The sequence below is a fragment of the Passer montanus genome, unplaced genomic scaffold (genome assembly GCF_014805655.1).
Source record: "Passer montanus isolate IOZ18808 unplaced genomic scaffold, ASM1480565v1 scaffold2, whole genome shotgun sequence".
NCBI classification, from domain to species: Eukaryota; Metazoa; Chordata; class Aves; order Passeriformes; family Passeridae; genus Passer; species Passer montanus.
Genome location: NW_024366591.1, coordinates 19,607,708 through 19,623,312, shown reverse-complemented (window position 1 = coordinate 19,623,312; position 15,605 = coordinate 19,607,708). Strand labels below are relative to the sequence as shown.

At 40.9% G+C, this 15,605-nt stretch overlaps 1 protein-coding gene across 3 annotated transcripts in view; it reads left to right on the top strand.

The window, feature by feature from the left end:
* Positions 1-15,605, top strand: part of TIAM2 (TIAM Rac1 associated GEF 2) — a 97,110-nt gene that overhangs the window by 6,358 nt on the left and 75,147 nt on the right. For 2 of the 3 annotated variants that reach the window (XM_039707627.1, XM_039707625.1), the window contains exons 1-4: positions 2,167-2,283; positions 3,342-4,544; positions 10,287-10,722; positions 14,616-14,788. In XM_039707627.1, the coding sequence (XP_039563561.1) occupies positions 3,348-4,544; positions 10,287-10,722; positions 14,616-14,788 (1,806 nt within the window). In that variant the 5' untranslated portion in view covers positions 2,167-2,283; positions 3,342-3,347. Of the gene's footprint in view, positions 1-2,166; positions 2,284-3,341; positions 4,545-10,286; positions 10,723-14,615; positions 14,789-15,605 lie in introns of those variants that run through there. The other variant, XM_039707626.1, reaches the window with a different exon arrangement.

Sequence of the window (15,605 nt, the reverse complement as noted above, 5' to 3'; positions counted from 1 at the left end):
GGCTTCCAAAGATCAAACAGTGTAAAACACTTGAGTGTTTGGAGTGAACATGTGTCCATGACCACCACCTTGCCCCTGTACCATGCAGTCTTTGGGTATAAGCTGACTTGGTCTGCTCTTCCTCCAATAACTGGAAGTAACAGAAATAAAATTGCTTCACACAAGTGAGAGGCAAGAGAAAGGCATGACAGCTGATTTCCAGGGCGATGGTCTTTGTGCAGCCTCAGAGATGCCCCGATGGGTTATCGCAGTGTGTGCGGATGTGGAGCCTGCCGTAGCTTTCTGAATGGCTGGGATGCTGAGAAACATCCCTTGGGGCTATTTCTATGGAATTTATTGACTGTTCTGCTGTAGTGCAGACTGGTTCCTGCACAGACTGACACTGTTTTGTAGACATTGTACCCTGAGATAAATTTATGCTCTCACCCATTGTGTGGCCTGTGTATTGGAGGCATGTACAATGGGCCCTGGTAGCCACAGCTCGAGCCTTGACGAATTGAAGGTCTGTCTTTTGAGGTTCATGACAGCAGCTTGCTCACTACCTACTCTCTTAAAAGGATTACCTAACCATTGCACAATCACTATGGAGACCAGATGGTCTTTTTGCCTGTTTCTTTAGACAAATTGAGTTCAGTGTTTCCTTATGAATAGATATAAGCCCCTCAAAGGTCTCTTGTTGAATGTACTTTCTGCTCCCAGATGAGGAATTCTGAATGTAAACTCATTGCTTGTTTGTGGTCTGTGCCTCTTGGATATTGGAAGACAATACTGCTGGGTGTTGGCAATTTGTTCAGGAGCTTGGAGCTAAGGAAGTTTGTGTGTTGTATTCTGCTAACCTTGAATCAATAGTCTTTTTTTTCAATCCAAATCACCTATGACACTTTAAAAGCTGTTCACATAGAGGAGTACACTCAGCAGCATAGGCAAATCAAACCTGCACAGACAAGGGTATCATAAATAGCAGACTTCCAAATTGTTAGAGAGAGGAAGAAAATTACAGATTTTTTTTTCTTTTTTGAGTGTAAGATGAAATTTTTGTGGCTTTATCTGTTTTATCAGATATCTTTGTGATAACAGGCATTAATTAATGTTTATAGGTCTGGAGCATCTCTATCATGATCTGTCTCTTCTAAGTGATTTACTTGCTAACATTTTTCTAGGCTTGCTGTTAAGACTGTTTTTAGTTCTAGTTAGCAACATTTACCTTGTTTTTTTGATATGGTTAGCTACATACCAATGAATTAATTTAAACTCTTTCAAGGTCCTTATGTAGTAAATAGCCACAAAAAGATGAGAGAGAGCACAATAAGAGCAAAATCCAGCGTGTTCAAATCAAGTAGCTATTCAATTGAAAATTATGAACAGTAGCCGTGGAATTTAGACAGAAAGGAAAAATTTTGGTGGTGGTGTGTTAGGAATAGTTTGTAAGTTAACTGTGTGTTCCAAAACTTAGTCTAACATCTTGTACTTCTTTTCTATAGAGTGTTTCAATCCCTAAGCTGCTGGTGTGTTCTATGAGATCCAGATTTGGTCCTTTTTGAGTTGCAGTCTTTGTGTGCTAAGTGAAGAGCCAATACTTTCAGAGGGTTAGGAAGAGCTTGGGTCTTTTTACCTCAGGGCCTGTGCAATGCTTGGTGCAGCCTTTTTTTATGTTTTACTGGCAGATTAAGTTAAAATCAGAACAAACCTAAAGAGGGAGGTTACTTAGTAGCTGCTGGAGTGAATTCCATGGTGGCCTTTCACTGCAAAGGTCGTAGCTGGAATCTAGGCATGGGGAAAGATAAACAGATGCTGTGGGACATTGCTCTGATCAGTCCGGTCTGCATTGTAATGGACCATTGCACAATACTGTGAACTGTAATTGGTCTCCCAAAAGGAAAACTGGAGAGGGATGAAAGTTTGTCCTGACTCGTCAGTGAGAGGAGAGAAAGACAAACAAAGAGGAGAGAAATGAAACATTTACTCAATGACTTATTTCTACTAATTCAATGTCAGTTGTTAAAGTATGCTTGTAAAAATGTATGTCTAAATTCCAGGCATCCCCTTAATCAAATTTATCTTCATTTGTAACTTTTGATTTTTTTCTTTTTTATTCATGTTACGTGCAGTTGGAGTAAAGTGTAAGTCGTATTTGACTGAAAATGCTTTTTTGTCATTTTGGTGTTTTCTAGGAAGGCTGTGTGCAGCTCCATTCTGGTTTTGGCAAGCAGAGTGGCTGGCCACGAAGACAATGCAGAGCATACTGACTGCTAACCGTGCCCGTGTTTGAGAGTGTTCCTACAGGTTTGCTCTTTCTTTTATACTATGCTTTTAATCTAAAAGTGCTAAGGGCTTGAATTAGGGATGTTAAAACATAGAAACTCTAGAAGATAAGATTATGCTTTTGCAGTGGCTTGTTTTGACAATTTTTTAATGAGGCAGCAGTGTATCCTCCTCCAGGTGTTAGTCTGAGATTCCATGTGTAAAGAAGCATAGTACCGATGGAATAAGCATTTTGGTGTTGTTTCTGTACGTTACAAACACTGGAGATTCATTCTGAGTTACAAAAAGAACAGAACTGTCTTTTTTACTTTGGGATGCACTTTAGGTAGGTTTGAAATCTTCAGTCACCTCAGTGGGGCAGTTTAAGTGCTCCAGTGCGTGCTATTCACTGCAGACACTGTGAAAAACTGAAGAGCATTTCACCAAGCATCTATCGAACTGTGCTGTGCTGAACATAATGCAGTTTTGTGCTGTAGTGGAAGATGAGGCTGTTTGCTAACCAAGTTCTTTTTTGTCTGATTTTTGGCATGTTTTTTTTTTTTTTCCCTTTCTCCTAGACTAGCTTCATTTAAACACATAGCTGGGGTTTACTGAACATTTTGAGGCAACACTTGGTTGCACAGAAATCAGTCAAGCTGAAACTGCAGTGGGCTTGTCTGCTGGCAGAAGGGATTTCTCTGAAAGTACAGTTCACTTTACATCTAAGTTATGATTATCTTGCTGTCTCCCTTTCATTATGCCATTGTTCTTGGGAGCCAGAGATTTTGTAAGTTATAAGAAAAGGATGTTGCCAAGGGTGTGGGTGGAGGAAGGTGTTGACATGATTTCAATGGAGTTAGATTCCAGCTTTATAACAGAGGGATAATGAACCACTGAGAAAATAGGCTTTCCTAGCTTGCCCCTAAAATAAGTTCAGTTATGAATTTAATGTTGTACATGGCTATTTAATGGCTTTTTTTGAAACAATTGTTTCATATCATTTTTTAAGTAGGCGTTTTCCTGTGTAGAGGGTAAAAATGGCCTGTTACTTTTTGCTCTATCTTTTAGCCATTGTTCTAATGAAACTCTTCTTAATTTAGTAGAAAATGGGGAATTCAGAAAGCCAATACAGTCTTCAGGGATCAAAAAATCATGCTGCTACTACAGCTGGTGCCAAGCAAAAGCCTTGCTCTCTGAAAATTCGCAGCATTCATGCTAAAGATGAAAAGACTTGCTCTATGCATGGATGGGGACATACCAACAGCAGCTCAAACTACAAGTCAAGGTCCCTTGCCAGAAGCTGCCTTTCACACTTCAAGAGTAGTCAGCCTTATTCCTCTAGACTTGGTGACACTGTGATGAAGGTCTCCAAAAGCAATGTCCATGCCAAACACAGGACAAATGCCTCAGGGGACTACTGCCAAGGGAATAACATGATGTTTTTGCCAGAGAATGGTTTCCACTATATTGGCCTCCAAGCTGGAAGTAATCATGCTGCCTCTCGAGAATGCAATGGCCACATTTTAAATTGCTATGGAAAGAATGAGAGTCTTGCATCAACCTCCCCATCAGAGGACAGGAGGAGTCCTAAAGTTCTCATTAAAACTCTGGGAAAGCTGGACGGTTGCTTGAGGGTCGAGTTCCACAACAGCAACAACAGCAAGGTACCAACTGAGGAGTCCAGTGGGCCAGTGCAGTTGCTGAGGTATTCCCCTGCCTTGGAATCTAAGCCAAATAACCTGCTTGATGTCAGGAGGAACTCCAGTGCAGACTGTTCTTCAAGCCACCGTCTGTCACCTACCGATTCAAGGCTGCGGTCTAGTAAAGGGAGCTCCCTCAGCTCTGAGTCTTCGTGGTATGACTCTCTCTGGGGAAATGCTGGGGATATCAATGAGCTGGACGGTTCATACTTGACCAGGAGCACTCCAGATACAAGCATTCATGCCAGTTTCCCAGCAAGCGACAACAAGAAGTCCTTCAACCAAAGTTCATCTCTTTCCTCACTCCGAGATCTCTATAAGGATACAAATTTGGAAAGCACTCCTCCACCTGGCATCAGGCTGTCTGACGAGTATATTGACACCCCTGGTAGCCTAAGCAACCGGGTCTCGTTTGCCTCAGACATTGATGTTCCCTCCAGAGTAGAGCAGGGAAGTCCTGCACATTACACCTCCTACACCCTCCCGTGCAGAAAGTCTAAGCCCCTCGGTGAGGATGCATCCAAGAAGGATACATTAAAGAACCGAATGCGGCGCATCAGCGACTGGACAGGAAGTCTTTCAAGGAAGAAAAGGAAGCTGCAGGTATGTACAAACCAGCCTAAGTGCGTGAAAGTTGGTTTTTATATTCCTTTTATAAGCATAGTGATTGCATGATATTTGTTTTTTGCAGGTTAATTACTTGCTTATCTCATTTAGTAATTTGTGGAATTTTGAGAAGTATTGCATCCCTGGTGAAATGTCAGCAGCAAAAAATGATACACATTATTTTGTGCAAATTTTCCATTTCTATTTTCATGTTTTGTCACCTTCTAAGTTAACTCCAGTTTTTGCAGCCTAATATCTCTGTGAATTTGCTTTTGAAATTGTTGCATTACTTAAAAAGTGACTTGGGGTTTAAACTTTCTTTTTATTTCAAGTCTGAAAATCCAACCTCTCTCTATGTATGTCCTGTGGATTGGCATACATTATCTGAAGAGTGTGGAAGGAGCAGCAGAAGGACATTGTATCCATCTTTTCAGATGTTCCCTGTCTGTTATACTGGCTTCACCACTCATGTTTTCTTGTTGGCCCATTTCTAGCAAGGCAAGCAGCCGTATTGACCAGAGGTGCTGGTTCTGCCTCCACATCCTCTGAAGGCATTACATGGTGCAACCTCCTCCTTCCTCTATGTCAGCTTAGTTTACCAGATGGAAAAACTTGAGTTGCCATCTGGCTCACTGGGAGATGGTAGCGTGAAGGAGATGGGAGGGGAGAGCAAGAGGGAGGGAAAGGATGTTTCTTTAGAAGAATTTAAGACTAATCCCATTAATAGGAATTTAGGATGCCTGTGGTCAGGAATGAAATTCTCATCTCTAGCTGCAGGCCCCAGAATTGGCTCTTTAAATACCAGACTGTGCCTGGTCTCTGCGTGTGAGTTTGCAAGCTGAGATGAGACCGTTTTTGGATTTGGTTTGGATTTTTGGGTTTTTTCTTTCCTTTTTTCCCCCTGAATCTTCCCTGGTGTTTTTCATACAGGAACAGTCACTGTGCTTCCCTAAATGAAGGATGCTCCCTTTCAGCAACATTGACGCGCTGGCCACTTCAGAAGTTTCCTGTCTCCTGTGCTGAAAATTCAGACAGGCCTTGTGCTTAACCATGTGCATCTGTCAATGCAATGTAAAACTGTGACAGACCCTTAGGCTCAGAATTGAGCTCAGCATTGGGTTTGCTGGTGTGCGTCCTGGTTGGGAACTACAGAACTGGGAAATTAAAATGAAAGCTGTTAATTTGCATCACTTCTTTTGTGAGCTGGTGCTCATGTACTTTATCAGGTGCTGTCTTTTCACCTTCTTACTCAGCTGTGAAAGAGAGGGCAAAAAAACCTGGAATCACTGAGGAGCCTTCGTGCTGTGTTCCACGATTCTTCAGTGATTTCAACATCTGTAGCTGCTCTGGATTTTACTGCCAGGCTTTACATGTGATTTCTGCATCCCAGACCTTTAGTATGTATTACTTAGTTATGACATTTTCAGAATGGCATTTGTGGTGTGCAATTCATAGCTATTTTGAATTCACTGTGCAGTGAGCTGACTTCAGACGCGGCAAAGAAATTTGGCTGGCGAGATTGCATCAAGCTTGAATCAGATGCTGGTAGAAGGAAAACAGCCCTAACTCCAAAAAAATGGTGGTTTCTTAGAAAAAGGCATAGGAAATGGTTAGTCACTGATTTTAATCAGACAAGTATCCAGCAACAGGAAGGGTATGAGGGTGGTAGTGAATGCTTTGTAGTTTTGCAGTTCCTTGTGTGGCTTTATTGGTTCATTTCCATCTTTGACACTTTGAGTAACCTGCCACCTCTTCTGGGGCTTGCTGTGTTGTAGTTTGGAAGTGCTTATACTCTTAACAGGTCCTTTAGCTTAAAAAGACAGAAGTGTCATGCATGGTTCTGATCTGTCATGTGGTTGGTCCCTGTTTGTGCAACTTCATCTCGATGGCAGCATCTGTGCTTTGCTCTGAACAACGCGTCCCTTCCTCCGTACATTAGTAATAACTGGCTGTGAGTCACTTGGGCTGAACGTAGGTGAAAGCTGGAATATTTCCCTGTAAGTGGGCCTAAATGCCGGTGGTGGCTGGGTAGTCCCTCCATCTGCCCCGGTGGAAACAAACCAGCCAAGCCCTCTGCTTCATGGGAGCACAGGCCTAGGAGGCACAGGCTTGGGATACTGAGGCCAGACCCCTGACACTAGAAAGGCAGTGGAGTTTAATCCCCTTTGTGAACAAATTGCAGCTTAAACACAGGTAGGATTTTTTCCATCTTGAAGGCTTCTTCCAGACCGCCTTATTCAATGCTTGCTAATAGGCTGAGTAAATGTAGTTCCAGATAGTCTGTTCCGATGTCAGTATTGCCTTCTACATTAGTTATTCTTTCCTATTTTTTAATCTGTTATGATTTATTTAAAGGGAGAAATGGTGTCTTTTCTTGGCTTGCATTTGTGGGGCTATACAGACTCTCCTTGGTCTCCTGTGTTAAGATTGGAAATCTATTTCCTTTTCATTCTGGCACCCTTCCTCCTCATCTGTTTTAAATCATCCACAAACAGATTTGCATATGGAATATTCCAGAGGAGTCCTTGGTTATGCCCTGTCCAGTTACTTGGATGTTTCCTTATGTCTGCTTGATCTCATGTATCCGGAATTGAATTTACCTTTCTAATAATGATCTTGCTTCAAGACTTGCAATAATCTTTTCCAAGACCTAGTTTTCCTTGCATGAGGGTGTCTTAAAGTGTTCCCTCAATGCATCACTTGTACTGTAGTGAAGCACATATTTTCATTTAGTTTAATCTGTGCTGAAATGGCATTGGGGCGATGCTGAGTCGCAATTTAATGTGTGTGAGCTGAAAGGTGTGTGTGACGTATGTGAGACCTGTGGACAGAATTTAGGCAGACTTTCTGCACAGCCAGATATGGCTAAAGATGGTGGTGTAAACTCTGTGCAGCTTTTTAACATAGATAACATCAGCAATTTCTGTGTAAAATGAAAATCCATCCACCAGAAACAGCTACTGAAGAAAGGTTCTTGAATTAAGTAAAATAGCCTCACTTCAGGAATTGTATCTGAAATTTTATGACTTTATAAGCCAGAGTCCTGATGTGGGATATAAAGAGTATTTAAAAGAAAAGTACATTGAGCAAACCTCTTTATTTGACTTGAAGACTGGTATTATATGCTCCTTTTAGCACGGCTTCTAATGAGTGTAGCAGGTTGAGTTTTTCCTGTGCTGTTCTTTACAGCTAATTATTATGTGTGTCACTTTGTCTAATTGGTACCTTAGCCACTTTTTCTTTTGCCTTATCTTTAGCCATTCCAGAGTATATCTCAAACATTGAGAGATCTTGAATGCAGCTGAGCAGAAATGGAGATCTGTCATCACTAGATTCAACAGAGCAAAAACCAGCAGAAAGTCACCTGGCAGGGAAACCACCTGGAGGAGAAGTTAGGTCAAACCTTTTCAGTAGTGGCAGATATTGCAACAATGACAGTCTTCTCAAGGACCAACAGAGACTGCCAGACTCTGCCAATTCAGTTCTTTAAGAAAATAAAAAGACAAGTGATGGTGTCCTGGTGAAGTGTATATATTCATTTTGGATTCTTTATCCAATTTCTCTTCTCTGGTACTTCCTCATTCCTACCCTTTCTGCATGTGAGGGGAAAGCAGGATTTGGTTAGTGGCTGGTCATTGACAGGTTACACCCCACCCTTTTCCTTAATGTTTGTTGTTCCAGTGGTGGGTTTTCACAACAGACCCCTTCTATGTATTTGCCTTGTGTTGTGTCTCTTACTAGTCCTTTGGGACTGAAAGAAATACATATTCTTAATAAGCTGTATACTAATGTTTTCCAGGGGACACTAGCAGTTCCTGGAGAAAGTCAATGATTAAAATGCTGGATTTTGGCACACAAGTACAGTGGCAGCAATTAAAACAAGGGTGGAGAAAGCTTTGAGTTTCCCCCTGAAATACAGATTGCCAGTGCAGTTGTACAATCCATGTTCTACAGTTGCTTTGTGGCACAAATGCATTACATGCAGGATTAAATCCTGGTTTGCCACCCCATGTGCTGATCTTCTTCCCTTTACCATATAAAAACCAGTTAAATTGTTGATGTTAGGGGAGTTACTCTTGGGCAACACTGATTAAAGCTCTGCAACAAGATTTGAGGAAGGTGCTCCTTTATTATGAGAATTGGATCACCAGACAGTGATCTGAAAAGCCAGACTTAAAGTTCAATGTACTATAAGGGAACATGAGTTTCAAGTCAAGCTAGTTTTTGTGAGGCCACAAGCAGCAGTGTCCTGCTGCTAGAAAAGTGGTTTGTCTGGCATCACCTGGGAGGGTGTACAGTCCTAGTCTTGGCCACACACCAGAGGTCGTGATGCTACCAAAACACAGCACAGCTTTTCTGCTGCAGTTTTAAAGAGCATCAAGTAAGAAGCAAAGAAGCAAAAAAGTAGCTGTTTTCAAAGCTGCTGGGGAGAACAGCTCCCAGGAGAACAATGTTTATTTACTTAGTACAGTAGTCTGTGAGAAAATAAATGCTTTTAGAGAGGTAGTCTAAACTTGAAAGTATAATGGCTTTATTATTACCGAGGGTAATAGCTTCCCTTCTTGAATAGTTTATTGCAATATCTTCTTTTTTCTTCCCTCGCACTTTTACTGCAAAAGGCAACATGTCTTTTGAGTTTTAGGTTCTTAAATCTTGGTTGCTTTTAAATAGCATTGGCAACACTTGAGTTCGGAAGACAATAAATGGCTTATCAGGATGGATGGTGTGGTTCTCAACAGTGAAGTTAGTCCAAGGAGCTCTGTTTTGGGTAGTAGGAAAATCCCTGTCCATCCCTGGAGCCTGGGAGAGTTGGGATCAGACAGCATATTACTTGGAAAGGCTTAAAAGAGAAAAGGTCCAAACTGCCAACAAAGTCCCATGTTGACAAGCAGTGGCAAGTAATAGGCCTACTCTAGCATCCATATCAAAGGCAAAGTTGAAGTCATACCATCAGGCCTGATTATTTCAAATAAAATTAGCCAGCCCTCTCAATCCAAGGGATGAAGTTGCACAGTGCAATTAGGAGAAAGGCCTGCCAGTGCTTGATGGGATGATCAGACTCTCAGGGTGTTCCCAGCAACTCAGAAAATACACAGCTCTGCAGTCTGGAGATTGGATTTAAGCCAGTCAGCAAGCGTGTCCTTCTTTTTTAAAATCACATATTGTTTTAGATTAGATTTTAGTCAATTGATCAATTCTAACAAGCTTAAAATATTCTCTTTTGACCTTCTTATTTTGTTGGTTAAGCAGCATTTGTATGACGAATAGAAAGTGAAGGTTAAAATCAGCCTTGTTGTGTTGAAGCTAAACCTAGCCACCTTGCATCCATGTGATAGCACCAAAGTATCGAAAACCCTATAATAATTAAAAAACCTGTTGTGACACTATTCCTGCTTGTACTCAAAACAAAACATGGTGCCTGCATTCCAGATGGAGGATGTGGTTGTGTCCTGGAGTACCTCAGGTTTCAGACAGTAGTTTCTAGTGAAATTTGAGATTACTCAAAGCATGCTGGAATTACTGAAGTGCTCAGATTAGTGGAGAGGGTTTAATGGGGTTTTGCTGAAAAAACTGAATGGTAGCAGTGGTAGTGTCAGTGGCTGAGGCAACTGTGATGCAGTGGTAAAAAGATGAAGGAACTGGAAGTGGCTAAACATGAAACAAATTTAATTGATAAATGAGGTGTGTCTTTTGATCGTAGCTGGTGACTGATCACAGATAAATTCCTTTTATGTACAGGAGCCAAAGTGTAAAGATGGGAGTGAATACTTTGATAGCAGAATGGACAACTTCACTACGGACACACTGGCACCATCGCAGCTCTCCACTTTACTGTGGTCTCCTGGCTCCAGCCATGCCCTGTCCCAGAGAAGCGAATCCACCAATGCTGTCAGCAGTGATGCCTTGAGGCAGAACATTTATGAGAACTTCATGCGAGAGCTGGAGATGAGCAGGATGAACTTGGAGAACACAGAGACCTCGTCGGAAACAGAAGACTCCAGTGGCGAGTCCCTTAGCTCCTTGGAGCAGCTGGATTTGTTGTATGAGAAAGAGCAAGGAGTGGTGCGCAAGGCAGGGTGGCTGTTCTTCAAACCCTTGGTGACCCTGCAGAAGGAGAAGAAGCTGGAGCTGGTCACACGACGGAAGTGGAAGCAGTACTGGGTTACACTCAAAGGTAAAACCACCCCGTAGGTCCTTCATCTTAGCAGCAGCAGTCCTTTCTGTTGTGTCTCAGCAGCATTTCAAGCATGCTGGCTTCTGTTAGCAGATTTAGAGGGATCAGAAAATCACACCTAACTTTGCAAGGGTCTACCCACCACCTAAAGTGGAGCATGTGCCTAAGCAGCCCACTGAACTGGTGCTGCTCAATGTCTTTGGGATTGTGTATGCAGCCTTGTGTTTCATACCATAGTGGGAATTATTTTGTCTGACTTCCTAATTTGTGTGTTCACATCAGATTGGGGAGTTAGAAGATGCTTTTGGATGTTTGGAGGTCAAAGACCAAATTGAACTACTATTTAAGGGTCAGGAGAAGTTGCTGGTGCCCAATTTCTCATTAGAGATACACAGTTCCTTAGGCTCTGCTGTGAAATTTACTGAAGGGTGAGGTAGTTTATTGTAAAAATGTTTTGTTCATTTCCAGCACTTTAAGTGGCAATATAAAGAGGAGGTGAACTCCCAGTGCCAGAGCATTTACACAGAGAAGTGTGTGTGGTTCAGAGCAGGGGAAGCTGAAGTAGCAGCAGGGGAAGCCCTGTGGTGCCTGTGGCAACCATTCCCAGGACTTGAAGGTCTCCCTTCTTTCCTTGGATAGTCTTTCACATTCTCTGCTCCCAGCAATACCAACCCCTTCTGGCTTTTGGCATGCCCAGCTTCCCATCTCCTGCAGCTGCTCCTGTTGTGAAAACAGCCCCATGGGAGGGGAATCCACTCAAAGGGGGCTACTGCAGGTGTGCAGATTGCTGTGCTCTATTTGTGGCTCAGAGGGTGCTGTGAGGCGTGTACAGGTGTCAGGAAGTGTGAGAAGGGAAATTATATCTATTGTGGGGAGGAAGGGAAATTTAATGGGTGAGTTAATACACCTTTTTTTAATTTTGAAATGCATCCAAAGGATTTGTCTTTCAGTAAATATAATACTAAGTTAATGAGCAAGGAAATCATCAAGGTTGATCATTTCCTATCATATCTGGGACTAGAGGAGAGAAAATAACAACTTTCCCACAGGTTGCCCTTTTAAAAATTGTGCATGGGTGTAGACCTGAAGAAAAATTAACAGCAAGCAGCAAGTCTTGGTAATGTTGTGCTTGATAGTGCTGATTGAAAAGAAGAAAACTTGCTAGAATGAGGCAATTCTACCTAAAAATTCAGAGACTTGTTATCAAGGGATCAAAATGTAGGCAGGCTTAACAGTTTAAATCACTTGCCCTGATCATCAGATAGCATGATTCATGCTTACAAGCAGTGTATACAAAGGGAAAAACAGTACCTGAATTGCACCCTCTTATTGTGTGTGTTTGTGTTATGGAGTATGAATATAGTTTAATCTGCCTCTTCTAAAATTCCGTTTCTAAACAATTCTATCAAAACTCTAAACTGAAATATGTTATATACTAGTAGTTTGTGCATTTCTGGGATAATGAAGCTCTGGAAAGCAATTTATGTACTTCATGTTAATTTTTTTGGCTATAAAATGGGCTTATTGGTGACCTTGAAAAAATTGTGTCTCTTCTTACTTCCTGAATTTCCACAGCTACAAAAAAAAAGAACAATAGAGTTCTTTGTAAAAAGCTTTATTAACTTCTAACATTATAACTGTTAGATACAATGCTTTTTACTTCAATGATTGATCTGTCTGCATTCATGGTACAGAGTCTTTTGCACTTTGCTAACTGTTTTAAATATACGTTCCTAATTTCCTTGATCTCTTACCTTTATTGTCCTGTGGAGACTTCTGATTCCAAAATAAACTTACCTGTCTGGATATCAAGGCATAGTTCTGTTTTCATAATTGCTATATCAAGATCAAGGCACTTGCTTTGGTTCCTTTACACAGGTTTTTGAATGGATCAGTATTTAATTTGTTCTTGGAGTTTAAATAGCCGAGATATTTTAAAGCATGGCTCTAAATAGGTAAATGGAGAACAGCATGTTTATTTGCACGCTGTTGAGATGTGTTTAATTATAAATATGCAGAAGGCTTATAACCATCTAGTTACCTGCCAGACCTAAAAGTATACATGTCCTGAGGCCTCTGCTCCACTTGCAGGGTCACCAAGACCTGAGCCTGAATAGTAACTGTGCACCAAGAGAAATTCTCTTTTCCATCTGTCCTGTCCAATTAGTTTCCTTTAGCCAGGTAAATTGCTTTCCTTTTGCTCTCTCCCTTCAGCTCAAGTTTTAATTAAAATATTTGGACAATAATCAGTCTCTGTGGGTATGACAGAGCTTATGAAACTAGCTGCTTCCAGGGATCACTGGACTTGACCTAAAGGAATATCTGGGATGGCATACACCCAAGCATTCATACATGCCCTTCAAAAATTTTTATTTGCGTACATATAAACTCTCAGGATAAAATATGACTTATCTTCAGTTAGAGCAAATAGGCAAAATATGGGAATATGGAAATATTTTAAAATAAATCTTAAAAACTTAAAACTTCTGCACTTTCCTAAAATATAGAAGTGGAAGTGGTTGTATGTTGCTGTTGCTGTATACAAAAGAAAACTTGTTTTTTTCATTTAGTTTGCCCTATTATGTTCAAATGACATTTCTGATATGCAGAGTATTGCAAACCATATCCAGTTTTTTCCAACTGCAAAGATCTCCAAGTGTTTCAGTGGCATAAAGAAGATAAAGTGAGGGCTGTTCAATGGGACAGATAGGACCAATTCTGTAGGATTTGTCCTTACCCAAAATATTCTGCAAGTCACTTTGGACGTTAACAGGAGAAGGTGCAGTTATGTAGTATAGGGGTATTTCTATGTATTAAATTCCTTTCTCTAAAAACTTTTCAGTCAATGGATGATTTGATCAGAAATCTCTGATGTGGATTTCCCTTTGTAATGGTATTTTAGAAGTGCACTTCAGTCCATGACCTGTTGAACAGGCAAATCGGTGTGTCTTGGAGGACAGTGCGTTATAACGAGGCAGGAAGAAAAGGCTGTCAGGGATGCAGGGCACAGACCCTTCTTGAGGCACCATTGCTGCCAAAAGCAACATGGCACTGTAGTCATACTGCTGTGGGCTAGGATCAAGTGTCCTCTGCTGGGATCAAGTCTCCTCCAGAAGTAATTCCACTTGTAATACTTGGGATTGCCGTCATCAAGGATGAAGTTTGTTTTCTGGATGCAAGCTTCATGCCTTAGATATTACACTATTTACAAGACTGAACATGCTCAAACTCAGCTCTTTTAAACTGTTTTGAATTACTCAGAATTGTCTCAGTCTCCAATTTTCAGCTAGATTCAAGGAAATCTGGTTTAAATTTGAGAAGTTTATTCACTAAGCATGTTGTATGAAGACAAAGAGTTCTACAAATCTTTTCAACAAATACAAAGATTTCTTAAGTGGCTGTTATGAGAGAGTTTGTTCAATTTAATAAAGAAGCACAAAAGCTGATTTAACTAAGCAGGAGTTAATCTCTTCTACATGCCTTAACATTTTAATAGGCTGAGTTTATTGATAGAATATTGTGGGTTAGAAGGGACCTTTCGTCCAGCTCCCCTGCCATTGGCATGGACATCATCCACTACAGCAGATTGCTCAAACCCCATCCTACCCTAACCGTTGGATGCTTCTGTATTGAAATGTCCTGATTTGTTTATTAGGTCCATAAATGTTTGTTGTGGCCCTATTAGATGTCTGTTTCAACTTTTCATTGGCAAATTGATCATTAACTGTTCTTCTGTGTAGAAGATCTTCCTTTTTTATCTGTTTCAGAAGAGGAGCAGAACTGATGTTCCCTGTCTCTGAAGGGTGGCTTAATTCACAAAAACATTATATAATGTTGGGAGATCCATAACTTATTTTCTCTTCCTGTTTTTTTGTCCCTCTGAACTGCAAAAGGTTGTACTCTACTGTTTTATGAGACCTATGGAAGGAACTCAATGGAGCAGAGCAGTTTGCCTCGGTACGCCCTGTTTGCAGAAGACAGTATAGTTCAGTCTGTTCCAGAACATCCCAAGAAAGAAAATGTGTTCTGTCTCAGCAATTCTTTTGGAGATGTCTACCTATTTCAGGTAACAGGATGCATGCATAACTTGGTGGTTGTTTCCATTTTAGGATGTGTTTGTGAGTCTACACATGTATCTATATGATTGTATGTACACATGTACATACACATCATGTTTCTGCCTTTGAATTAAAAATAATAGCATGACTGCACTGTTGCATTACATTATTATAATATTAAATGTCTGATATGACTTCAGGCATTACACCAGTTGGCTCAGTAAATTATGGTTCAGAAACAAAAAGAGCAAGGACCACAAATCTGCAAGAAGCTCTGGGTACCTGGTTGATCACAAGCTTCTAAAAAAATCAACTTTTCATAAATTTTTTCCACATCTATTAGCATTCCATCCTTACAGAATGGTGTGCTCAACCCTGAGTCTGCTGGTCACAGAGTTTGGTTGAGAAAGATACTCAAGAAAGAGAGCTAAAAATAATCAAAATAACTTGGCTGCTGAAAGGAACCACTGGAAATGTTAATAAAGAACAGTGTTACGTGGAACTGCCTGCATAGAAACATACTGATTCATAGGCACACTTGTACATATCTCCAGAGATACTTAATGCAGATTGCATTCTCTTTACCTCAATGTTGCCTCTCCACTAACTTGGCACTTTTTAAATAAGCAAATACCTCTCTTCAGAATCTCACATATAAAATCTTCTCTGCTGTCGCAGCAGTGAAGAAGGTTTGTGTTTGATATCTGGTAGAGTTTACTTTAATTATCTGGTAGAGTTTACTTTAATTATCTGGAGGGATAAAAGATGCAAGTCACATTTTTCTTGGCTCTTGTCCTTCTGGGGCTCTTAGACCTTGCAGGTCTA